General features: G+C 40.2%; 1 protein-coding gene across 2 annotated transcripts; it reads right to left on the bottom strand.

The window, feature by feature from the left end:
* Positions 1–2,700: 2,700 nt before the first annotated feature.
* Positions 2,701–26,860, bottom strand: AFG3L2 (AFG3 like matrix AAA peptidase subunit 2). Of its 2 annotated transcripts, none has more exons than XM_058800136.1 (17): positions 26,653–26,860; positions 21,581–21,680; positions 21,045–21,113; positions 20,469–20,587; positions 19,404–19,556; positions 17,179–17,253; positions 15,615–15,736; positions 13,045–13,318; positions 12,355–12,492; positions 10,449–10,602; positions 9,765–9,872; positions 9,518–9,643; positions 8,372–8,482; positions 7,678–7,793; positions 6,595–6,795; positions 4,808–5,002; positions 2,701–3,688 (listed from the first exon to the last, which is right to left on the bottom strand). In XM_058800136.1, exons 1-17 carry the CDS (start codon positions 26,776–26,778, stop codon positions 3,446–3,448), a joined length of 2,430 nt encoding a protein of 809 aa, XP_058656119.1. In that variant the 5' UTR covers positions 26,779–26,860; the 3' UTR covers positions 2,701–3,445. The 2 variants fall into 2 exon arrangements, with proteins under 2 accessions (XP_058656119.1, XP_058656127.1); XM_058800144.1 differs by having other exon boundaries at positions 17,179–17,278; positions 26,653–26,787.
* Positions 26,861–27,744: the final 884 nt, after the last annotated feature.

Here is a 27,744-nt window from a genome sequence, read left to right as displayed (position 1 = left end):
TGTGGAATTCAGCCCTCACAATGATCCTGCTTTGACTCACCCATTCTTGCACATGTGTTTACTTGCAACTGTTTGATGTGAATTTCTAGAATGTGTGGAGGTGGGAGAGGCAAACTAATGCTCTCTTTAGAAAAAAGAGACAGCTCTTCCATCTGATCCTAGGGGGAAAAGCCCCTCCCACCATAATGAACCCAGGACCCTGGAGCAGGAGGATCATCAGAGGACCAGCTTGTGCACAAGCAGTAACAGAGCCATGGGAAGCACAAACACTTCCTGTTTCTCTTCAGTCAACCAACTCTAATCACCTTCCTTTCCTGAGAAACAACTGAAAATTGTTTTAGTAGCAAATTTAGTGAGCAATTCCTTCAGTTGCTCTTCCTTTCAAATAACTTCCCACCTTTTCCTTGGAAGCTTCTCTCTTATTTTGCAATCTCCATGGTGAGTCCCACCTGGCTTTGTTACTCTTCTTCGCAAAGTCCTCACCTGTCTGTTTTTCATTTCCCCTTTAGTTTTTCAGCCTGGTCTCTGGCTGACACCTTTTATTTATGTGCCTGGCCCATCATATTTTTCTCTTTTTTAACTGGCCTCAGAGCAGTTTCTATTTTTCTCTTTTTTGCACCTGGCCACAGAGCAGTATCTAGCAGCAGGCTGCCAGGACAAGCCAGACCCCAGGAGTCCTAGAAGTGCAGCTGCCACTGCTCAGACACAAACACATGTGTCAAGGCTAGGCTGGGGAGAAAAGATGGCAACCTACATCACTGACACCACTTGGAAGCTGTTGCCTGGGAAGAGGGTGTGGCATCAGAACAGAAATTGGAATCTAACTCCACAGGGCAGCAACTTTGCAAAGCCATCTGGACAAAGCCAGCAAGGAATGGAGCAGGGCCTCAGCTCATAGTCAGGAGAGTCCTTGTACGTGCTGCCTTAACCATGTCAGGCTCTTGCTTTCTCTGCATCCCATGATTACTGCTCAGATTATGCTCTCCATTCCTTCTCTTGCACTTGTATCCCTCAGGAAAATGTGGTGAGCTCTTGGGAACAGAGTCAGGTTGGGAAAGAGGGTCTAGACTTGCTCCTTCTCCCAGCCTTGGGAGGAGCAGGGAACTCAACTCCTCCCTTGGTGCTGCACAAGCCCCTAGTAGCTGAAGCAGCACTGCTCACTGTGCTTGCAAAAATTCACTTGGCATTATTGGCAGCCACAGCACAGACTAAACTTGATTTTCTTGATTCATGTTCAAGCACCTGACATCCTAAATTTGGGAGCTGAAGGAGGCTAGCAATCCTCTTCAAAGAAGCAGGTTGGGTAAACAGCTCTTTTTGGTTGTTTTTCCCTATCTTTGATTCTAAAATCCCAACACTGTCAAATTCTGCCATTTTTGGCACAAAAGATTAAGACCTGCTAACGTAAGGCTAAGCAAGCAAGTTAAAACAGAGCTCTAAAACAGAGGCAAAGGTAAAGAAGAGGTAAGGCCATTTTCATACATCCACTAATTACATGCTGCAACTGAACAGGAGTGGAATTTATTAATAGACACCAACAGGGAGTAAGAGAAACCATCTCCTGCAGATGATTTTTTTTCAGAGTCTGGTAGCGCCATTGTGAAGAATCAGGTTAAGGGTTTGGGGGTTGGGTGGTTGATTGCTGAGTTTTCTGTTGGTTTTATTTAGCAAGGAATGAAGAAATGCAGAACTCTGACCTTTACTGTATAAGCCCAGCTACTCCTCAGCACGGGCTACAAACTGAATATCCCAGACAAGAAGTGTTCAGCTAAACTGGAGGATGAGAAAAGAACAAGGCATTAATGCAGAATACATAATAAACTACAACACTGGAGCATAAGCACAGAAATCAAGCACTGCTTTATCATGTGTGCAGCATTTGAGTATTAATGAAGAATTTCACTATTGCAATAAATCATTCTAAACTTGACTCAAAAAATTAGGGAAATTAAGTTTAGTTTTTTCAGGCTGCTTTCCTGTTTATCATCAATTCTTTAACAAATGCAGTAGAGAGAAATAGAAGTGTTTAACAACTAAAAATACCCAATAAATATGCCCAAAATAGCCATATTTGCTCTGTTTTCCTCATTCCTCTTCACTGTAAAGCCAGGTAACATCACAGATGGAAAAAGTTCTGTCATGAAGAAAAAGAAAATCCGAAAGAATAATTTCCATAAATAATTTAACTCAAATACATGTAGAACCAAGGGTCTAAACTTTCAGATAAACTTTTTCCTTTGTCATCCTACTGGTTTCCAGTATGTTGCAACATACAGATGGAATCAGTCACTAGTTATCCTTTTAACCTGCCCTCTGACTCATCACCCTTAAAGGATTTTTGGTCCAGCAGAGAACATTGGTTCATTTTTCTCCCCACCCTTAACCACCAATCCACCCATGCTTCCCTGTCTTCTGCTGGGATGAGGAGAAAGGCCATTAATTTTTGAACAGCCAAATTCTCCAACTAATGAATTGTTAGCAGAAGACAACTGCTAACATAGCTTTTCCCCCATAGCTTTTTGTTAAGCAAATGAGTATGAAACTAACAATCTGCTTTATCACCTTTGGCTTTGGTTGCTGCTTGTATTTGTGAACACAATCCTTTTACCCTATATTAACAGAGTTTTGCATTGTTCTGAATTCTATACCCAGAAACCAGCAAGAGAAAAAAAAAAAAAAGGAACAGCTTTGTTCAGAAAAGTACTGTTTTTATTGACTCAAACTGTATTTACACATCACATTCATATGTTCAATAGTTTACAGAACTCTGTAAAAAACCGACTGGTAAAACTGCAGGAGCCAAACAGTTTCAGACTTAATTTAAGACACTGAACCATGAGTACATTTGAAGATATTTAAGCAAGTGTTCAGTTTTCACGGTCAACTTACATGGCAGTTCTCTGTAGACAAACTCTAAAATCAAAATGAGGTGAAGGGGAAAGGGTCAGATGAAAGAGTTGATAGTTTTGCAAAGCTAGTACTTTGTACAACCACATTTGACAATGCATTTTGTATGATTCTTTTTCTTTTTGGAAACAGGTCACATTCAGGTATAGTTTAGATAAATAATCAAAAAAACCCTTTGATTTTTGTAAGCTTACAGATGTTTGAAAAAAAAAATCAAAACAATCAGTGCCACAAAATTTGTGCATGAATCTGAACTGTTCCAAGGCTTGAGAGGCTCAGTTCTGGCATTCCACTGCAGCTCCAATTCCTTGTATGCTTCTCCAGCTGGCAAACAAAAGATGATCACCTTTTACCAGTGCACTGATGATCTCACACACGTACATCAGAAGCAGAACATCCTTATCTCGTCCCATGAGATCACTCTTCCACCCATCACTAATACAGTTTGGCTGAATAAATATTTTTTCTTTTGAAGTACAAACTAGGTGAGTTTGTTTCTCTTCCAGAGTGCAAGTCACCATGGGCACACACTTCACAGTTAAAATGGCATCCCTCCTCTGATCTGCCTAGCGACCTGTTCATCTGTTGTCTCCTCTTTTTCTTTTTCACGCTCTTTGTTCCAGTCTTTAAGGCCTTCTGGTAGTGAAGTATCCTCATCCAAACTTCCTGTGCCTTCCACAAATTCTTCATAAGTAGACTTTTCTGCAAATGGTCTTGGGCCAAGCAACTCTAGCATGTCGCTTTTATCAAGCACTTCCTTCTCCAGCAGCCGCAGGGCAACCTGGAAAAGCATAACAAGTTGTGTCACACATATCAAACACCTGAGATGGCTGTCCTAGTTGGAGTGGTTTCTTAAGGCATTTAGCTTGGCATTGATTAATTTTGATAGAAAAAAAAGGCTGTTCAGAGTTCATCAGATACAAGATTCTTCTCCCCCTTGAGCACTTTTAGGGAGCACAAATACAATTTTATTTTTAATCCTGCTTTTAAGACTAAGCAAAGTGCCCTCACTGTGGGTCACTGTTGCTTTTATTGTTGCTTCAGAACAGCAGCTTTTTGCTTCTGCCAAAAGGCTCTGGATGCAAGACATTAAGTGGTACATGAAAACAAGTGTTCCCTTCCAGTCAGTGGGGATGGTTCAATTGGGCTGCTGCTGTGTTACAAGCTCAAGAGCACCATAAAATACCAAAATACCAATATGTGAACACTGCACCAGGGGAGTTTGCAGCCTTGGGTCAGTGAGCTCATTGTTCAGCACAAACCACATTCAGCAATCTCTTCTGGGATGCTGACCTGCTACAACAGGATTTATGGAGCCCATACAAAATTGTCTCCTTGTCACTAAGCCTACTGGATGCCTGTCCTAGAAAATGATCCTTTTGCTGTATCAGGTTTTGTGGCATGAAGAAAGAGAATATGCACAAGCTGAATCTTGGCTGCAGTGAGGCAGATCATAAGCAGCCAAGGGACAGAACAGAAGAAGACAAACATATTTTTATTAACACTAAAAAGGAATTCAGAGAAAGGAAGTTATATGAATTTCCCTGGTTACAAGAGCTTCTTCTGCCCAAAAAAATTGGGAGCCTGGTATTTAATCTTTAAGTTTGCCTATCACATCTACTAAACCCTATGTTAGCAGGCAGTCTCTTCCCTCCCACTTTCCAAATGAGTATTGACCACATAAGCAGGGAGGGATGTTAAATCATGCTTGTGAGATGCTCAGAGGTGTTCCAACACAAAAGAAGGTTTCTCTTAAGTCTTGTGACACATTCTTAAGATTACATCAAATGGGTTTTGAGCAAACTTCCTCATATACAATCTATTTTAAATCTAATTCAGTTAAATTCAGATTTTGGCTTACCAGCTGGAACTTAATGGCTAAAAACACTGTAATGCTCACCTTCTCCACTTCTGCTTTCTTCTCAGTCAGCAGATTTAATGTCCTTTCATAGGCAATGTTAATTAGTGACCGCACCTCTTCGTCTATCAACCTGGCAGTTGCCTCGCTGTAAGGTTTCTCCAAGACCATGTCTCCTTGGCGAGGGAGATCAAAGGAAATCTGCCCCACTTTTTCATTCATACCAAACTGAACAATCTGAAAGGAACAAAAATTAAATAAATAAAGGAGAGATAGCAAGAATTTAGGGTATGTTGAAGTAAATACGGCCAACAAAAGGGAGAGGAAGAATTTTGCTATAACCTAATCTTTTCCTGTAACATCAACCTTTCCCTGAAAATGCAAGTCTACTGAAGTTAACACACATGCATTGATTTTCACTTATTTCTTTTTACTGATTAAAGTGAAGGACACAAATAACACCATTTAAAAGTGGTTGCTAGTGGTATGCATAGTGCTTTGCTGTTTAAATTCGAAGATATTACACAAAAACCACTTCAGCCTTCCTTAAGCAGTAAAGCCCTTCTTTACCAGAAATAGAAGTGTTTTGCCAATTCAAAATACTTCTGAAGTTTAGCATAATCTACTCACCTATAAAGATAAGCTGACTTAAGTACTAAAGTAGAGGGTCTTGAAGGTTTTTTCTATCAAGTCCAAAAATCATATGCTATTCCTCATCCCAAGACACTCCTCTACAAATGTCAAACAATTCTTATCTTGCTTCACTCAGTACTGAATACTGACTTGTCTGGTTGCCAAATAGGGATGTTTTAAGCTGCATTTTCCTCCAGCAGCGGCAGAAGCAAGTTCAAACTGCTATTTATTTATTCACTCCATGGCTACTATCAATTTGATGGTTACTAAAGTAGCACTTCTCAGTCTAGCAAAATCCACACAGGTATGACAATGAATATTTAGAATTCAAAGAGATCTCACCATTAGAACCAAGTCTCTTAACCTGCTTTCTTAATTTTGGTTGACATGTATAGAAGTCTGTAAGTAGACTTATTTTATAAATTTAAAATTGAGCAAGAGTCACTGAAGATCTCATAGAATTAACAAGATAACATTACACATTGCCTTCCAGAACTGAGGCAACAAAAAGCACGCTTGAGAAGAGGAAGTAGGTGGGGTTTGGGGATAAGCATGCAGGGGAAGATAAGTGTACTCCAAAATGTCTCTTGCTCCTTGTGAGTGTCTTATGAGATGACACCCTTTGTCCTGACGCAGGAAACATAGCAACACACCTGTGTGTAGCCCATAGCTACACTTAGGTGAGTCATTGCATTGATAAGATTTTAAATTACTCATCTACATTAGTTAATATGATACACACACAAACCAATGTCTCAATTCCCATAGACTTAACTGACATCAAATAGTGCTTTCAAACAAGGTAGTCTGGATTTCAAGTGTGAATCCAAATTGAATCTTCACACTGGGCAATTGTAAATGTAGGATGATATGATCAAATCTGAGCACTAAATTCCATTTTAAAATAAGTGTAACAACTCCCACATGTGATCCAATGGGATCAATGTGTATGTTCCTGTGGGCAGATGTAGGGCAGTAATTGAAGACTAATGCACGGACTCCTGTTGTGAGACGGAAATGAAATAATTGGTCATCAGCATCTCTAAACAACACCATGATGCTTATTCATACAGTGTTTTCTGAAACAAGGCTTCTGAGGGATGCACCTGATGAAATTGCACCATACCAGAATATTAGTTAGGTCAGAGATAAAGAAAACAGTAAAGGAAAAAAAGAAGTCTTAGTCAAGCCCATACCTGAGCATATGCACTCTGGGTCACCTTCTTCAAGTCATCTTGGGCACCAGTTGTAATTCTTCCAAAGAAGATTTGCTCAGACACACGTCCTCCCAGAGTCATGCACATTCTGTCCAGTAGCTGCTCTTTGGTATACAGATACTGTTCTTTGGGCAAGTACTGAGCATAACCCAGTCCTTTACCACGTGGAATAATAGATACCTACAAAAAAAAGTAACAGCGCTACAACTAAACAGCGTTAAAAACCATAAAGTACTCTTCAGTTTGACTTATTTTTAATACAGCCTACACCATACTCACCCTTGAGGTTTAATTCTGACATTATTTCCATTTACAGTTTTGCCCCCATTGTGTTCTATCCTTAAAAGCCCTGGCTAGCTCTAAACTGGGATAACAACTACTAGAATATCTGGAAAAGAAATCTTCATATCTTCTCTAAAAACTGTATCATATTTTAAAAACACCATTTTAATTAAAATCCACAATTTCTTTAATGTTATTGGGCATTATGTACTCTGTAACAGATACAGCATTAATGAATTTCCACATTTACTAATGACCTTTTTTCCAGAAGTAAACCATACAATATTTTTAAGCCTGAGATGAGATGAGATGAAAAACACAGCTATGCAAAACTATGAATGTTAAAGCAAGTTTGGGAGATTGGGGTGCTTTTCCTTCTACGTTCAACTTGTCATGCTGTGAAGCCAAAAGAAAGCAAATTGAAAGTAAAATATAGCTTTCTTATTCTTGAAGTATACCTGTGTAACCTGGTAAGAGTAACTTAAACCACTAATCAGTACTGAAAGCCTCAGAGAGAAAGCAGCCATCAAGGCTGACAGACTCATGAGAAGAACAGGTCTCTCACTTTCAAAGGGCATTTATACTACGAACTATGTAACAGCTAATTCAGAAAACAGTTTAGAAAGTAACAAGAAAAGAACAAAAATGTACTCTAAAATTGACACACATTGCTTTTTATTATATTTTAATATCTTCTTAACATTGGTGGAGGGGAACCCCAAAGAAAAACGTGTTGTCCATGCTACCATTAAAATTAAAAGTCCAAATTAGCATTCTTACCTTTAACAGGGGGTCAGCATGTTCCAAAAACCACCCTGCAACTGCATGCCCTGCCTCGTGATATGCTACTGTCTTTTTCTCCTCTGGCTGGAGTACTTGAGTTTTCTTTTCCAAACCTTTATAAAATAAATAAATTTGATTAATAGTTTCAGACAAAACTTTCTCCTCTGACATCCTTTACCTCATTTGCAAGGACGGTGAGCAATACTTAGAGGCCATACATGTGATCCATTGAAAAAATTTAAACAACCTCCCCAAAACTTTCAAGTTTTAGAAATTCACATCTTACAGGTTTCACTGTAACCTTGTCCTTCCTTAGACTTTCCAGTTTCAATGCAAGTTCTTAAGAATATTCAAATACTTAAATAAAACATTTGAACTTTAAAAATATTTTCTAGATTATTTCAGGCTAGCAGCAGTTAAAAGCATCCCTAAATCCAGTTTTTCTTCTTGCTGTTTTGAAGAAGAAATAAGAGACGTGTCTTGATGAAATCTGTCTTTGTACCCCTTCCTCTATTACAGAAGTCAGCAATATAGACAGGATACTTCTTTTCCAAACATCAAGTGTGTTTAGGAGAGAAAGAAAACAACCTTGAAGAGCAGCACTAATATTCAAAAGCATGGCTTCCTACACATCTAAAAAAGGAAGCTGTCTATTACAATTTTTGAGAAACAATTGGTGCTATTCACCTACCTCCAATAACTCTTTCAATTGCTTGCTCAAAATGCTTTTGGTTTATAGCATCTGAGAGATGCCTTGCAGCAATTAAAGCAGCTTCATTACAAACATTAGCAATATCAGCACCTAAAAGAGAAGGCAAGAATTACTGATCCTTTTCAAAACTTTTCTCTGAGTTTAGCATAAGCATAATCTTATCTACAACTGGTTTGCTATAAACTCTCACTGAGCTTGAAAATTAAAGGTAATGCGTTCTGAAATAGCTTAATTACTTAAGATATATTTAAATGCATCTACTATAGTTATAGGCTTTAGGATTTTTTGCATAGGTAGACAGCCAGCAAATAAAGTTTATTACCAGTGAAGTAGTTGTTTGATACATCCCACCTTCCTTTTCTGTCTGCAACAGATTATACTTAAACTAGTATATATTTAGCTGCACGCATTTCCTACATGTGACTTCTGTATAGCTCAGATGTTGGCTTTTCTTTAGAAGATATCCTTTCACATTACTGATTTCAAGCCCTCCACTTTCTGTTAAAACTATTTGCAGTAGTGCTATTGAGGTAACTTAAACATCATCACTGTAGTTATCAGAGACATCGATCATCAAATCACAGAAAAATAGTTTTATATAGACCAAAAACCAGTGAAGAATTCACAAGTGTTGAATTTGGAATAGATGTGAGAAGTCTCATTACTGGCTTATAATCTAATTCATTTCAAATCTGTATTGACCAGTAGTTGAATTCTGCACTGGTATTTGGTTTTTACATCCAGAAACATAAATTCTCCTACAGAAGATGCATACAAACTTCACAAAACCCAGGTCTTCTCCAGAAGTGCTCAAGAATGAAACAAAGGAAAGGACAAACAAAGGAAGAACACACAGAGGAGTGACAACAATCAGAAACCTCTGAATTGTTTGTACTGAAGACAGAAGAAACTCCCTCTTCGTGTCACCCTGACTAAAGCTGACAAAACTTGAGACCCTCAGAAATCTCCTACTTGCTCTAACAGGCAAAGAGAATTTCAGGCTGTGCCAGTAAACACAATTAAATCAAATGCCATCCAGAAGTTTAGGTGCAAGAAAACCAGAATTAGTAGGGAAATCAAATATCTAAAGCTTGGAGAATAATAGTGGCATTAGAAGTCACTTACCAGAAAACCCAGGTGTTAGTGATGCAAGCTTTCTTGCCAGGTTGTCTTTATTTAGGACAGTGTCTAATTTCAGAGGTCTAAGGTGAACTTTGAAAATGGATGCTCTTCCTTTTATATCTGGGGGTCCTTTAAAATAGAAGACATATGGTTTTACTTTTCACACACATATATATTCAAATTGAGTGTGTGCAAGGAAATTACATGTATAAATAGCTGCAGTGACTGCAGGCACCCAGGTAAAACTTACCAATGTAAATCTGCCTGTCAAAGCGTCCTGGTCTCATCAGAGCAGGGTCTAAAATATCTGGCCTGTTAGTACCTGCCAAAATGACTACATTTGTGGTTGTATTAAATCCTGTTAAAGAAAAGTGATAGAGAAAAGCTGTGTAAATATAATTTCTGTGGAAAAAACCTCCAAAACCAGAAATAAAGACTGCCCATCTTATAGGGTCATGTAAGAACTGCCAGTTCAAACAAATTATCTTAAAGCTGAAAATATTTCTATTTATTGCTGCATTGTCCAGTTTTTCATAACAAGCAAGAAAATGGCCTTGGGCTCTGCTTTGTGAACTACTATATCAAATCCTGCTTTATCTTCAAAATACAATAATAGATTAACTGCTCTGGAAAGCATAGAACTAGTATGGCTAGCTGTATTTTTTTACAGGCAGACTGGTCTCATTGTGAAGAATTTTTCTGACTATTCAACTATGACAAAGAGTTAGGAGATACAGAATTAGGGTTCTTTTTCTCTGAATGAATTCTAGTAAAACATTAGGCTGCAGGTAAGTGAGTCACCATGCTTTATTTTAGGAAACAAGGACAATTTGTATTTAAGCTAGAATCCAAATCTTGGTTAGCAGGTCTGAACAAGCATATTCTTTCTAATATCCTTGTTATTATGACATAGTATTAGGCATTAAATACTCACCATCCATTTCTACTAAAAGCTGATTGAGTGTGTTCTCTTGCTCACTTTGTCCTCCAAAGTTGCCCCTTCCTCTCTTCCTCCCTACTGCATCTATTTCATCAATGAAGAGAATGCACGGGGCATTCTTACGAGCCAGAGCAAACAAGTCTCTAACCTTAACAAAAGAACAGAGACTGTATCAGACTGGTTTGTAACTCTTTTGAGTTGGGGGGTGGGCAGGGCTGGGAAGAGGCACATCAGTAACAGTATCCCTACAACTAGGTATGCCTCTGAACAAGCATTCATTCCAAAGCCTTCAGCCAGCCCTCAAGGCAATGATAAGTTACTTAATTCCCCTCCAAATATTCATTTGGAAGTTAAATTAACTTCTAGATGTCTGGAAAAAACACTCAGAACGTGAGTAGATAGCTGAAATTGTTTTTTAGACTTTCATATTTTAAGCAAGGTATTACCTAACTACTGTGGTAGATGCAGCACAATCTGATTTGAATTTTAGATGCAACATTGCAATGTTGCTCTGCTTGCAAACCTATCAGAAGGGTCTCATTAAAACCAGTTCAGTGAGTTAACAGATCTACAACCAGGAATCCAACTGGAGCAAACAGGAAATGAAAAATTAATGGAAGAATTTTGACCTGAGTGAGAATAGATGCAGCTCAGAGCTTTACTACTTTATACATTAAGTGATGCAATCGCAGAACACTTCTCTGATGACAAAAAAATGTACGGTACACACGAAGAGATGCAAATTTTGGACAGTAGGCTGTACAACAGAAAGTCACCCAATTTTTTTGAAAAAAGTACTATGAAGGAACAAGATAAACACGTGTCATATGCTTGAAGTGAATTATCTTTTCACTGGAAGAAGCCAAAATTCAGAATCACACAACTATTTTTAGTGTATATGCACTATGAGAATTAAAGGTTTCCATAAGCATATACACTACAAAGTCACCAAAGAAACCAAGGCTTGTAAGTAGTTTTAGTTCTAGTACATTCAATTTACAAATGATCAATTTAGCACCACTAACAACTGCCTATTAAATAAACTAATAGGAACTGAAAATAAAACTCTCTGATGTTGTTTTCCATAGGCATCAGAAATTATCAACTGTGTTGAAACCTTGATTCCCAGCCAAAGTTAAATCAACAGATTTCACTGGATAGTAAAATTATTTTTATAGACCAGTACAGAAAAGTTAAGTAATTTTGCTTTGGGGCATTTGAGGTATCTATTGACAACAGAAGTCTGAGTATCACTATTATTTTAGGATGCCTAATACTTTCTCAAATTTTTATTTCCATAAAATGCCATCAGTAACTTGTTTATACCACTTCACATGTTTTTAGTAGCTTTCTTAAGACAGTTAAGGCAGAAAAGCAAAAAAAAATATTAGACATATATTTGGTTATTTAAAACACCTGATCTCCAGAAATCAGTGACTGGATTCATATTTCAATCAGAAGCTTATCTGTGTGTCCTCTTTACAACTAAAAGTTTCAAACTACAAAGACAATAAAGTTCTCCAAAGATGCAGGATTTAGAGCTGGAGGAGGCATTCCCATAGCAGTAGTCGAATCAGCTACAGATTTCTGATCCAGCTAGTAAATTTACTTCAGATCAGAGCTTAAAGAGTGTTGTTCTGTGTTCTCAAGCACCTGAAAAGAGACACATCTTTAACAGTGAACTGTTGCAGGCTAGTGAAACTAGCTAATGAACTGCCTTAGTAACTTTTATTAAAGGTACACTGGTGATTTTTGTGTTTTGACATGCATCTGGCATCACTTGTAAGAAATCTGCATAGAAGAAACAACTTCAGCTGTAACCAAACCATTTGTCTCCCAAACCTGACAACATCCTTTCAACAGCCAATACTGAAAGAACAGAGCAAGGCCAAGGACTTACTCGTGCTGGACCCACACCAACAAACATCTCTAAGAACTCTGAGCCATTTACGGTGATAAATGGCACATTGGCTTCTCCAGCTGTAGCTTTAGCCAGAAGTGTTTTCCCAGTACCTGGAGGACCTGTCAGAATTGCCCCCTGCAAGACAAACACGTATATTTTCTTCAGGAAGAAAACAATATTAAGCCTATGAAATAACATGTCAATGATATTGAGCCCTCTGGCTTTTCTTGCACCACAGTCAAAAATCATGTAAGGAAATAATTGAAGATTAACCCCTCCTTTAAAGGAGCAAAAGGGAAAACAAATTAGATCCAACACTCCATGCTGTCTTAGAGTTTCAGGAACAGTGTTTTGTTTGACTGACATATTAAGTAAGAAAAAGAAAGGTATGTCATCAGGTGGGCTCCCCTGCCAGCACAGCCAAAAGGCAATTCTGTAATAACCACTTGCAAGACTGCTGTTATACCTATGGTGTGTATCACTTCTGGCCCATGTGAAAAGACAATGTATTCCATAAAGCAAGTCTGCTGGCACCACAGTTACACTGCTGGCACTCAATGCTTGCTTATTTTTTTTTTCTGATTGGAAGACAGAAGCTGGAAAGCATTGCATATGTAAACAATCCTAGTACAGTTTAGAATACTGAGGACTAGTAGAAGAATAAAGTCTAAGTCATCGATCCCTTACCTTTGGAATTTTTGCTCCCAGATCCTCATACTGTTTGGGATTTTTCAGGAAGTTAACAAACTCCATTATCTCTAATTTGGCCTCCTCACAGCCAGCTACATCTTTGAATTTAACATCTATTTCATCCTTAAGTACTTTGGCAGTAGTTTCACCAACACTGAAAAGTCCACCCATTCCACGCCCTGCCCGACCCAAGCCTGCAGGTCCTCTTCTTAATGTGTACAGCAATGAACCAATAATCAGAATTGTAGGCAGCAAACTGAGGAGAAATGATCTGTGGAGAAAAACAAACAAAAAAAGAGAAACCTATCACAATAATCCATTACTGCAAATAACACATATAAGATGTTGGTTCCATTATAAGCAAATTCAGGACTAATAGTCTATTAACTTGCAATGTTTGTACTTCTGCAGGTTGTTCACACTTGGAAACCATCAAAATAAATTTGAGAACAAATTGTTATAGTTGCTTGTTTTTAAACCGAGCACATCAAGTAACATTGTTGAGTTTTGCAGAGGAAAAACTGCATTACCTAATAAACAGAAGTAGCTTGTTTTTCAAAGGCAAATTTACAGGACTAGTTATGTAAATGGTTATATTCTCAAAGTAAGTTGCATTAGGTAGCATATAGACAGTGTGTCCTATTACTTCAAGCAGAAATTTCTCTCCAAAATACACGCCCTTCTTCCCTTAGGTCTTTCAGCTTTTTACATTTTTTTTTCTCTTTCAATGTTTCCATTTTCATTTTCAAGGATACAGATTTGCAGGGGGGAGGGCGTGGTTTCATGGGGTGGGGTTTTCTGTTTCTGCTTTGTGGTTTTGGTTTTTTTAAATTATTATTCATTGTTCATTGTCCTCCAGCTTTCTAGCACAGCTCTGTAAAAGCCCAAAACCCTAACACAGTCCTCTTTATCATAGTATCTGAGCACTGTACAGATTTTTCTGTGAAAAGGAACAGTTCAACAAACAGCTCACAAGATGTTCTACCCACACTCAGCAAAAACAAAATGCAGAAAAGAAGGACAATCATAAAGCACAGGATTTCCAGGCTTTACAGATAACCCACATTCCTGGGATAAAGAGGAAAACAAGGATTTTTCTCTCTACTGTGGTATTCAGCAGACTCTGATCCAACAGGGAACAGCGGTACTTTGATTATATATAGCTGCTCTCTCCTGCTTTCTGTGGCATTCCTGGGGCAGAGCAATATATATAAATATCTATATGCAGAACAGACACTGAGGAAAGAATCAGAGCTGTGGTAAGGAAGAGGGATTCAGGAAGTAAAGGTCTGTACAAGGCTGAAAAAGGTATAGGAACTGATCTACCTTTCCCAGTCTGTGGTGAGAAGCCTCAGGCCAACATGCAGCCTTCTTGCACAAGTCCTGCATTGCCCTGACCATTACTTTCCCCAGGTTTGTTTAAATAAGGGCTCAACAGGTTTATTTATGGACCATCCTTAAGATCATGTTCCATTATAAAGAAACACAGAAATGAGGCAGGCAGTGTGTAGAACAGGGAAATAAAAACCTCTGTCTGAAGTTGCAGGATTGCCCAGAGTAAGGCCACCATTTTTCTTGCTGCCACCAAGACCAACAGGCAGCAGCAGCTTGGTAACACACACTGCAGTAAAATGAAGACATTCCCCTCCATCCCCCCAAATCAAAACAAATACCCACAAGTATGTAAACACAAGAGAGGCAGTAAATGAGCCATTCTCATTAGTCACATGAGCTAGTACACACAAAGTACAACTTCCTGATGATAAAAAACCTATTTGACAGACATCAGCAGGAGTAACTTCTAAACTGCTCACTTAGAACCAAAAAGAAACTAGTCCTTGAGTTACAAGATTATGTTTGTCTTCTAAGCCATTTGGAAAAATACATCAGAGAAGCACTTTAACTGTCTTCTAAATAAGGTCAATAAAATTCAGCCACATAAGGCTAATACAAAGAACACAAATCTAGTATCAGAGCCCTTATTCCCTAATGGGAAGCAACAATGCTGTAAATCTAACATCAGTACTATTTTTCTTAACAATTAAGAGCATGATCCATCTTCCAGTTTCTGTTAATGGGCAGATCAATGTGATTTACTTAATCACCTATTTCTTGCTTTTTTCCAAGGCCCCAGATTTTGATTATGCTTATTTTTTGGCCAAAAATTGATGCCCAGAATAGCTCAGCCAATATACTATGGTTCTATGATATAATCTGTCTGTTCAAAATCTACATGAGCGTCATCTCTGGAGCTCTGCTGCTGTTCCCGGCTAACTCTTGCTCTAGTAAAAGTCACGGGGAGGAAGGGCTTAAATGAAGAAAGGAGTTACAGTAAAACGTTTATATAATGAGAAGTTATATTTAGAGTAAGAGGATATGGATTTCTTCATAGACAAAGTACTGAACAGCTTCTCTTACACATAATACTCAGAAACAAACCCAAGCAGATTGTTATTCTGGTAATACTGCCACCTAGTGAAGCACAAGCTATGCGTACTACAAACCTACTTCTCTGCAGTAAACACAACCTTTTTTTTTACCAGAGACTTTTTAAAACAACTTCTTACCCATCACTCTCTGTTGAGTAGACTACAGGCAATCTGTTCTCCACTTCTATTCCCAGATCTTGCTGCACAGTCTCCAGATTCCGTTCAAAAGTGTCCACACTGCCGATATTAAACCAGACGTACTGCGAGGAAAAAAGCAGAGATGACCAAGTATCCTCTCTTATTTCACCTTCACTACAAGCCAGCTTCTTCTAGTCTGGTAATTCCTTGTGTATGTGTTAGATTTGGACCAAGTTTAAGTTGCCCTGTCAAGTGTGTAAGTGGTATAAGAGGCACACAACAAATCTGCAGCCTCCCAGCCTGAATATACTTGTACCTATCACTGCTTCTGCAGAGATGATGAATCTCAATAGTTTTAGGGCACTTTAAACAGATGGAAATCCTGGCATTTTCACCAGAAAAAAAAATGGAAGGGAGTAATAAACAGATCTTTATAAGGGACCTATATAGTCAGAATAATACAGAGCACTGAACCTGGAAACACAGGAGTCATACAACTTACTGTTTCATTTGAAGGTCTCAGCCCTTCTGATTAAGAAAGGTTTTTGCTTTTCTTAAGAAAAGCTTCTGCAGCTTATACTAGTCAGCTGTGTTCACAAAAAAAAAAAAAAACCAGCACCAAAAAAACCCAAACCAACCAACCAACCAAAAAAAAAAAAAACCCAGCACAAATTTCTCACAGACCAGAAAGAAAAATCCAGCCATTACTTTCAAAATGTGTTGAGATCTGGTCAAGAAAATCTCCCCTTTTGCACCATGACCTGCCTGACTTGTCCCTCCTCACCCTAACATTGAAAAAGAAAAACCAGAGCAGTTAAGTGATTGGGAAACAAAGGCAACTAGTTGTATGTGGGCTAAAGAGTAGGTGTATAAATAAGCCATAATGAAACCCACTGATTAAGTAATTGCTGCAGATTTCACTTTACCCAGGAGGGACTTGCAGACCTTGTTTCAGAAAGACACTTAAGAAAAGCTCCACCACCTAAGAAGAGGTAACCTGATAAAGCTTTTCTAATGCTTCTTTGAATTTTCTATGAACATTTTATATATTTTTAATAGGTCTCTGCCACTGGGTATCATTCTTTGGAAAACTTTCACCTGTATCAGCCTATTCCTCACTGTGCTACTAGAAGAGCAACTCCATGAAATAAATACTTTGGAAACAAACACTTCTCTTTGTTTTTTCCAGTAACTGGCTAAAAGCAGTCTGGAACAGAAAAGATTCCTAGGTATGTGGACTTAAGTCTGGGATTTTCTTGAGCAGATGGAAAACAGCAGTTAAAAACAGAGAACCTTCAGCAATTTGTTACTCTTCTCGTTTATGTATCTGTATTAAAGAGCACAGTGCTGGAAAGGAACTACTTGTCCCAGTTTAAATATATCCATGGCAAAACAACTGATACAGTAAAGTGAAAAACACACAATGTAGGATAATGTAACAAGAAAAAATGTTTTCGATCAAGAAATTATTAATGATCCAGACCAAGTTTCTGCCTCAAACTTTACATAAAAAGACTGTTTTGCTGCTTCTAATATCCCATGTACATGTATTAAAATTATTTACCCATTCATGAGGAGACTTTCCAGGAACAAAGATGACTCTAACAAAGCGCTTGTTCACCACTTCAAGTCTGTCCACCTGTAGGAGGAGAAAAGAACAAAACCTGAGTGAAGAGTGTACAGTCACTGTGCTTCCACCACAGCTTCAGATAACAAATGTGAATCTTTCTGTCTTCCACTTAGAATGTACAATTAATCAGGTACATCAGGACAGCTCCATAGTCCACAGTCTACAGTTTGCCATTATGTAATCAGGAAAAAAGGAATACTGGCACATAGGAATTTAAATTGAAAGACGGACATCATATCCTCTTCTCAAGGAAAAACTCAAGGCATGCATCAGCAAAAATCAGTTACAGTAAAATAGTTAAACAGTAGTTAATTGTCTCAGTGGTCAAAACACCTAAATCAGTAAGTTACATGATTCCAAACTCTTAGAGCAGCTTCCAAAACAAACCAAACTGAGCAAAATGAGGAAAATCTGAACTTTGTTCTTACAACTGTTTTCCCTACTAGAAAGGGCTTCCTGTGCTACAATATTAAATACAGTAACATCAATTACATAAAGTATTTACCTGGGGTAATAGATACTATATAAACCTGGGAACTGTGCTACAGCTTTAGCAGATATATACCATTAAGACTTTTTTTACAGGTCTCCTCCAATGGTTAGATTGTTGGATTTGACAGGGCCTTTTTAGAAGTCAAGTACAAATTTTTCCATGTTTTCTTCCCTTTTCCATAAAATAACTGGTTTTAACATTTTAAAGCATTTAAAACTAGGCAATCTAGCTTTAGAAGTTGGGCCTGAATCGCACACAGGTGAGTAAGGTTGTTCCCTGAACTCACTACATGTGGTCATTTCTGGTAGAATTGAAGGAAAACATGAGCTAAGAAGTCACTGTAGAACTAACCTGATTTCACACAACACTACCTGAACACCTGTGTTTTGAAAAGCACATGACTCCAGTATTGCTGTCTTCTCCCCACCACTTAGGCAGCCAACAGCTCTTAATAGCCACACATTTAGTCTGTCTGAATATCCACACTACATCTTTCAAAGTCACAAGAAACTTGGTTTTGTGCAACAGCCTCCTTTCACAATGCTTTTCTGCAAGGAGGCTTCAGGCTTTGTTCACTGTAACAGCTAAATGAATATTTTTACAGATTTAAGCGTCTTACTGCTTCAGAAATTTAATCAGTATGAGTTTTTTCACAAGATGTGCAAAACCACCAATTTAGAACAGGACTGACTGTAAGACAGTCCAGGCAGAAGCACACAGAGGAACTCTGCATGGATCAGTTAGAAAAGAAAGGTAAGAGACACCCTTTTCAGCAGCTTACCAAAGGGAGGTAATGGAAGGTTAATTTTGTGTTAACAGAAAATCCCTCCAGGTGTGAAACCTAGAGGACAAAGCAAACCAATGCTTTCCTAATCTGTAAGATGAAGCTACAAGCAGGGAGGGAGCAAAGCAAAGAACTCATGGCTCTTGAAGTGGAAATAGCCTGTGCAAGACAATCTCCTGAACTTCAGGGCATCACCAACCTATTACTCCAAGCATGGAAAGCTGCCAAGTTCTACAGAGAGATAGGATACTGATGATAAAATTGATTGCTCCAGTAGTGGCTCCAGGTAAGAAAAAATGAGAGGAGAAAAATAAAGAAGGCTACTTTACAACACAGTCAGGCTGGTGAAGGGATGCCAATGTACTGTCCTTGAAAGGATTCTTCCATTCCCCACCCATCCCTTTCTGTTCTCACTGCTGCTTCTCAGATTCCCCAAGGAACTGATTTCAGACATGTAACAAGCAGAAAACCTTTTCTTTTCAGAGGAATGGGCTCATGCAAGTGATAAGGTTAGGAGCAAACTTCTTCCAAAGGCAGCTGGCATGTCTCTTTAAGCCATTATGTCAGCTTACCTGTACTGCAAAGCCACACCCAGAGGGAGTGTAGCTACACTGCCCCAGCACCCATAGGAGTTATCCAACCAAAGCTTTGTCCTGAGCTGCTATTCCCTCTCCTCTCTTGAAATGACATAAATCTTCCCACATCCATCCAAAATATCAGATCTAGGAACTGATTTAAATGAAAGCTAATTCCTTTCTCCCTTGAAACCTACACAGAGCCAGTTCTCACTCTGCAGACACACAAACATAAGCCCAGCTGGGGAGGCAGCAATGAGCATCTTCAGCACTCTGATGTTTCACACTGATTCCCCTCCCCACTCACCAATCCTTTAGAAAGGTAGTTGTTGACAAAGTCTTTCCAGGTGATTTCTCTCCCAGGGACCCTGAAGAAGAAGTAGTACACAACCATTGTCCAGAAAAAAGAACTTCCCACCACATACATCCGAAATTCCCTGACATCCCATGGAATGTCACCCTAGGAAATAGAGAAAGCAAAAAACAAAAATTAGAGTCTGTAATACAGTAGGCACATAGGAAACAGGTTCTGATATTTCTTTGTAGCTTCTATTCCCTGCCCTCAAGGTTGCCACAGAGAATGTTAAACAAAAGTCTGCTTTGTTGTATGAACACACTTGAGAAATTTCACATAGAACTGAGGAATTACAGCAATAGAAATTCTTTAAGTGTTTTACAAACAGTAATTGAAGAGTTTTGATCCATGAACTACTGTTTTTAGAAAGGGAAAAAAAAAAAATCACATGACCTTTCTGCCTCCATTCTAAAACAATTATCCTTGGTCTCCGGGAGTGCATGCAAGACCAACAAAAAATAAAGGAAAAACTAACAGAAGGAAGAAAAACTTCCACCAAAAACATTCTTTATATACATACAGGAATATTTTACATATTTCTGTACTGTCAGGTGCCATCATCTTTGTGTTACAGCTGGCAATAAATGGCAATAAATTTCAAAGGGAAACTCACATAAGTATTCCATCAAGGTCAGAACATGTAAGAGCAAACTACATTTAATGACCATTGTGTGGTCAGAAAATTCTCCAAATTGCCACTGAAACAAAACACAAGGCCTTTAAAGGTCTGAGGCTCCCCTCTAAGAATACTGACTACTAGCAACCACATTCACACAGCTTAAACTTCATTAACATTCCTGAACAGAGGTAGATGCCTCTGGAGTTATGCACAAAACAGTTATTCATGAAAGGCACTGAGTGGGCAGCCATCTAGAGCCAGTTGCCATGGAAGGTCTGGTACAGGAGGCTTGAGCAAGATTTGGGCAATCAGAATATGGCCTTAAAAAGCAAAATCATGCAAGGTTATTTCATGAAGACAAGATAGTGACATAAAGAAAGATATTTTAAAGTCAAAACCTTCTGTAATCTGGTCCACCAGTTAGTTTCTTCTTTCTTGCCTCCTTTTTTTCCACCACTCCCACCCCCTCCACTACTAGTTCCACTGGGTTGTCTGGAAGTAGTAGCTTGCTTTGTTTCTAAAAAAAAAAAAAAATTACATCTTATGCTAATCTCACATTACCTTTTATTAGTTATATTAACGAGATGTTCTGGAAAATAAAGTATACTGCAATACTACAATAATTAGATGATGTAAAAAACAGCATTTCCCATTAAAAAAACAGATATATAGTCCATTAAATAGCAGAGAGACAGTTATGACCAGAAGAGATGTCTGTTAACTTATAATTGAGGGACAGCACTCCAACAGAAGCATAAAAATAAATACTATTCCAGAAGATGAATGTTATTTTCCTTTCATATCACATATAATAAAAACATACCAATTTACACTTCTAAACTAATCTGGTACAAATATATCTTCCCTGAAAAATAAAGAAAAAACCTAAAACCCAAACTCACAATTGTTATGCCAAAATCGAATTTAATGAATATACATTCCACAAAGAACTGAAGTCAAGCAGCTTTTTCTACCTTTTGTTTCTCCAGGTGTACCTTTAGTTCCATTAGACTTCTTCCCATTGGGAAAATACTTTTCAAATCCTATGGAGAAAGAGGAAAGGAGCTCACAGTTGGTTTTTATTTTACAATTCTTTCATCACATGATGAATGTATACACCAGCAAAAAAGCTAGGAACATACAGACTGCAAAACCAGCTTTGCTCTTGTTTTTTTGTGGAAAAGCTCTACCTGGTCTCCATAAATATATCTGCTGTGTTGACAAGAGAATATCACTTCTATTTAATAGCCTGAAGTAAAGCTATGTTTTAACCAGACATAGAGAAATTTAGGTCAACAGAAAGCTCCACTGCACAGTGTTGAGCAAAGTACATTATTCTTTAATAGCTCCTAAAAATCCCATAAACCAAATGTTTCATCTCAAGATTATAGGCTGGTTAGTACAAGAACTGACTTCCCCACAGACAATAAAGCTAAATAGCACATAAGTGCGGTCCTCAGCAAGGTATGCAAGCAGTCTGCTTTGTTTCACAAATCAAAGTTAGAGTCACCTTTGGGAGGTTGAGAGAAAAGCCTTCTGCAAGCAGCGATTACACTTGCCAAAAAAGTGCTTCTATCAGCAGGAACTCCAGGGGTAACTTGGTCACAGAGCTGAAAGATGAAAAAGAAATATAAAGCAACAAGAACACTTTACAAAAATCTTCAAGCTCTCTGGTAGAGCCTTGCAGCTAGTCAGACAATACTTTACAACAGATATTGTAGTAACTGCTGTGTGCCAGAAAGTAAGACAACAAATGGAAAAAGAAAAGTTCATCAAATGAGTAATTTCTACAGCAAGGAGATTTTTATTCTCATTGTTAAGAACAGAGTTTAATCTTACAAACAAAACATTGTTCATTAAAAAAGAAAAATCAAGCAGAAAACACTACAAGCTATGAACATTAAATACACATTGATTTCTATAGGACATGTTTAATCACATCAGCCAAATGACATTGAAGTGCAACATTAACTGTGACTGTACAAGCATGATCTACACAGCACTGAATCATGTTTTGTCTGCAACCTTTTTACAAATAGTTAAGAAGTTGTAGTTTCTGAATATGAGAGATCTACTTGAATCCAAAAGAAAGGGATGTGGCAGACAATGCTTACATCCAGCTAAGAAACTAAAACAGACAAGGAATCTCAGTTCAAAAAGAAGATCCAAAGCCCTATGAGGGTAAACATCCAGTTATAAAACCACAACAAACCTAAGCTTTAACATGGCTTGTTCCTGTCCTTGCTCCTTGTCCTAAGGCTGTTTACTGTTATTCATCATTTAAGTGCAATGAAAGAAAACTAAATCTTTAAACTCACAAGTTCTTAATAAAATTTTGCTACTACAGCTGGATACTTCAAAAAAGTATAAACTGCAATTTTATTCAAGAGAAATCCTACCTGATTTCTTCAAGAAGGACATATTTTAGATAAAATGCCCTTCATAAGCTTTTCCAACGCTTCTGAGAAACAAAATATGATCCATGCCAAGATTTCCCCACAGACTGACTTTCCTGCTGCCTCCACTTCCTTCCGCCACAAAAAGGCACTCAGCCTCCTGTTCCTTTTGATTAGAAGCTATTTACCTCAAGAGCTACAGAAATAGTAAAATGCAAAAACCAACACTAACTGAAAAGCAACAGGTATGACTCCAAGTATCCTTGGAAGAAAGCAAACATCTATCTGGGACTAACACCTCTGTGACTATTCTGTGAGAGGAAGCTCAGTGCTATAGTCAAGGTACAGTGGCTGTAAATAAAACCCATTTTTACATATAAAGAAACTTTTGATTACTTGGTTGCACACTAGAACTACCCTAGGCATGCTGTCATTCATTAACTGAATGCTGTAACTCTGCTGAAATTTTCTGTCTGGAGCTTCCCCTTCCACCCCTTATTAAATGATGAAATACATCAGGCTTATTTCAAGCATCCCTATAGTTCCACCTGCTGGAACAAAGAAGAACACCAAAATGTTCTCATTTTGCTGTGGACTGAGCTAAGAATTCTTGGGCTGCTTGGTCAGGATTAGTTTTGTGCCTCTGCATGTCTGAATAAAATCTGATACTGAAAATCCAAGAGGGAATTTCACTGATTCTCAGAAGCACGTGCAGTGCAGATAGTCTGGAGAGAAGCTAATGTAGAGAACAGCTACTAAATCCAATACATCATGACCTCCAACATGAGCAATTCCATCTGTGCTCCTAGAAGAAGTTTTAGGACAAGTGGGATGCAGCCATGTGGGCAATAAAATAAAAAGAGCTTGCCACAGATCATGTATATTCCAAATACAGACAGGGAGTGAATGTTGCAACAACTAATGAAACTCAAAGAAACAGTAGGGTTTTCTCCTGTCAGTGGTCCCCTACAAAACACAAAATTAGAGACTTAGTTCTTCTGCAAACTCAGATTACTTTTTATTTGCAAAGAGACTGAAATATTCTGAAAGCTTTACTCCAACTAAGAAGAAACAACTGCTCATGTTTAAAAGAAAAGCTTAAAGTAAGCCAAATCTAGTTGTCTGGCCCAGACTAGCACAGGTTTACTACAGAATAAGTTATAGTTTAAGTGAAGGAGAGAGAAGGGTAAGCAGACAAGAGCTTTGGGGCAGACCTGAATAATGGGATTGCTTCTGTTGGATTGTCCCTACAGATCCTAAATTCCATGAACAAACACAGTCCCCTGTCAAGTTAATACGCAGAGAGCTGAGTGCTTTGAAGCTGCTTTGTGAGAAAAAGGAACAAGTGACTTCATGGCACCTTCAGTGTCACCTGAGTGCCTCGAGAAGAGATGGCTGAGAGGGGACCTCATTATTGTCTTTAAGTATCTGAAGGGAGGGTGCCAGGAAGGTTGATCCAGGCTCTTCTCAGTGGTGCTGAGCACAGGACAAGAGGCAATGGGCAGAAACTGATGCACAGGAAGCTCCACCTGAACGGGAGGAAGAATGTCTTTACTGTGTGGGTGACTAAGCACTGGAGCAGGCTGTCCAGAGAGGTTGTAGAGTCTCCTTCACAGGAGATATTCAAGAATTCTCTAAAACAGCAGCACAAAAACTGATCATCCTGATACAGGTCTGTCTGGCAATGGGAATGCCACAGCAAGCTTAGCTGATATAAGCACACCCACTGCCTGAACACAGAGAAAGCAAACAGAGCACATTTTGACTGGATGCTGTGTCAGGCTGTATACCAGGAAACTCTTGCCAAGTATCTCCCAGTCAGAGGCAAAAAAAAACCAAAGCAAAACCCCCAAAAAAGCCAAACCAAACCAAAAATCTGATTTTTTTTTCTTTTGGGCAGACCTTGTGACACCATCCTAAAAATCAAGACTTTTAAAAATGTAAGTTCTAGATAAGCAAAACAAACAAAGGTCAGTTTTAGAGTTAAAATAACCCATAAAATGTTACTAATCCAGAGTGCTACATAAACCCAAGAGCACAAGCAGAACTCCTTAAAAAGTTTACAAAATTGAGGCTACACAAAGCAGGAACAGAAAATCCATTTGCTTAGCTGTACATACAGGATAGAGAATCTGTTCATTCTAAGAAGCTGGAAATTACAGCTTTACCCATTATCAAGTTACAAATAAAAGCAAAATTAAACCAGAAGTCTTAATTATCTATCAGCCACCAAAATATTACATAATAACATAATGGGAAGAGGGGACAACACACAACAAAAAGCTGGTAAAGAAATCTACCTTAATGCAAGTTATTTTCTACATGGGCAAATAGTGATAGGACAAGGGGAAATGTTTTTAAACTAAGAGCAGAGATTTGGATGAGAAATTAGGAAAATGTCTTTACTCCCAGAGGGTGGTGAGCAACTGGAACAGGTTGCTCAGAGAAGTTGTGGATGCCTGGAAGTATTCAGGGTCAGACTGAATGGTGCCCAGAACAACCTGGTCTGGTGGGAGATGTCCCTGCCCATGGAAAGGGGGGCTGTAACTGGAGGATCTTTAAGGTCCCTTCCAACCCAAGCCTTTCTAAGGTTCTGTGACTCCAAACTGCTCACTTTTTCTTACAGAAAAATCAATTTTAAAAAAGAAATGGCTTTTATGGAACAAAGATCCTCAATTTTCTGCCTGCACACAAAGCCAGACGCTACAATGAATACAAAGTCCCCTTCCTAAGATTGATTCCAAATAGGAACTCCTTACATTTTCTTGAAAGTAACAAGAGTTAGCTTTCTGAGAGATCAGCAGCACTGCTGATAATGTTTTATTTATTGAAATAATGTTCAGCTCAACAAAACCAAATTCACCATGAAAAACAAGCCCCATATTCATGCTGAGAACTAAGCTACAACACACCTTCGGTGTGTATTCCTCTCACAGTCATCACTATCCTAGAGATAACCTTCACAGCTATAAAGGTGTGGCTGTTCAGCACTCTGTGCTACAGGAAAACAAAGAAAAGCAAGATGCCCATGAAAGGGAGAGCACTCAAGCATCTTCCTTTCCCACAGGCCTGTCATTCCCGCACTATGTTAGAGCTGTCAGCAAGGGTAGTGCACATCTTGTAACAGCTGACAGCAAAGGCCATTTTACTAAGAATGAACACACAAACATCATGCTTTACCAGCTAGTACCACAACTGCTGCAGGTGCAGGTTTATGGCATCATTGCACTGTGCAATCCCAGGATGCAAACAACCACGCTCCTCTTTTCCAGAACACTGACACCCAAAACAAGGTGCTAAGTCAGTAATTTTTAACATTTCAGTCTCTCACCCAGCCTCAAACCCACCTGACACAACTCATCACTCTGAGAAAGCAATGGAAGAACTTTGGAATCAGGTGGGACACAGCACCTGGAAAACCACTGGGAACATGGGAACCCTCCTCTATGAGGAGAAGCTGAGAAACCTGGGGGTGCTCATGCTGGAGGAAAGTTGCATGGAGAGCTCACAGTTACCATACAGTATCTGAAGTGGGTCTACAGAGAAGCCAGAGAGGGACCCTTTATCAGGAACTGTATTGATAAGACAGGAAGGAAAGGATACAAATTCAAAGAGGAGAAATTAAGTTAGATATTAGGAAGAAATTATTTACTGTGAGGGTGGTGAGACACTGGAACATGCTGCTCAGAGAAGCTGCAGATGTAGTGTTCAAGGCCAGGCAACCTGGCGTAATGGGAGGTGTCCCTGTGTCAGAGGAGTTGGGAAGAGAAAATCCTTAAGGTCCCTTCAACCTCCTAACACTCTAAGTTTCTACGAATAGCGGCGGGATGCAGCACAGCAGCAGCTCTGGGGTGTCGCCTCCCTCTGCAGGAGGACTCTGCTGCTGCTGCCGCAGGAGCCCGAGGTTCTCCCGCACGGAGCCGGCTGCCCCTTCCAGGCCGGGAGGCGCGGCACTCCGGCCCGCCCGCCCGCTCACCCACCCGCGGGCCTCGTTCCCCGCCGCCCGGAAGGGCCGGTACCGAGCAGGCCGTGGCTGCCTCCTCCGGCCGGGGTGAGGACGAGCCGGGGAAGGCCGCGGACAGCAGAGACGCGCCCGGCTCCGAGCAGCGGGGCGCCTTTCCCCGCCCCGGGGCCGCCCCACCGCCAGCACGGCCCTCCCTCGAGCCCCGGCCCGCTCGCCGCTCACCTGCGCCAGGCAGGGCCTGGCCCCGCCGAGCAGGCCCCTCCCGCAGAGCAGCTGCTGCAGCGGGGCCCCGGGCAGCCCCCGGCGGCCGCCGCCGCCCCGCGCCAGCAGCAGGTACCGGTGCGCCATGGCCGCCCGGACCCGCCGTCACCGCCGGCCCGCGCCGCCTGACGTCACCGCGCCGCCGCGTGCATTTCCCCTACGGCCGAAGGGCACACCTGGCTCCGCCCCCTGAGGAGGCCACGCCCACATGAGGGTCACGCACAGCCTTCTGGCCCCGCCCACCGCCGTCACCAGCGGAGCCCCGCCCGCCCTGGGTTTCTCGGGATGCCGGAATCCATCGGGTCGGGAAAGATCTCCGGGATCGTCGAGGGCAGCCTGTGATCCAGCACCACCATGTCAGCTAGACCATGGCACCAAGTGCCACGTCCCAGCTCTCCTTGAACACCTCCAGGGACAGGGGCAGCACCGCCTCCCTGAGCAGTCCGTTCCCATATTTGATCACACTTTCCTGAGGAATTTCTCCCTAATGTCCAAGCTGAACCTCCCCTGGTGCAGTTTGAAGTTATGCGCTCTCGTCCTGCTTGCTCGGGAGGAGAGACCGACCCTAGCCTGGCCAAAACCTCCTTTCAGGCACTTGTAGAGGGCAATAAGTTCATCCCCGAGCCGCCTCTTCTCCAGGCTAAACACCTCCAGCTCCCTCAGCTGCTCCTGAGTTGTGCTCCAGACCCTTCGCCAGCGTCATTGCCCTGCTCTGGGCACACTCCAGCACCCCAATGTCCTTCTGAACCGAGGGGCCCAGAACTGAACCCAATATTTAAGGTGTGGCCTCACCAGTGCTGGATACAGGGGGACAATCCCTGCCCTGCTCCTGCTGGCCATGCTGTGTCTGATACAGGCCAGGGTTCCACTGACTTCCTTGGCCACCTGGGCACAGCTGGCTCACGTTCAGCTCTGGCTGACTAGCACCCCCAGGTCCTTTTCCACTGGGCCACTTTCTCAGCACTCCGACTGCAGCCTGTAGTGCTGCATGGGGTTATTGTGGCCAAAGTGCAGGACCCAGCATTTGTTTTTCATGCCATTGGTCCCAGCCCA

The sequence above is a fragment of the Ammospiza caudacuta genome, chromosome 1, assembly GCF_027887145.1.
Source record: "Ammospiza caudacuta isolate bAmmCau1 chromosome 1, bAmmCau1.pri, whole genome shotgun sequence".
NCBI lineage: Eukaryota > Metazoa > Chordata > Aves > Passeriformes > Passerellidae > Ammospiza > Ammospiza caudacuta.
This window is presented reverse-complemented; position numbering and strand designations above follow the sequence as displayed.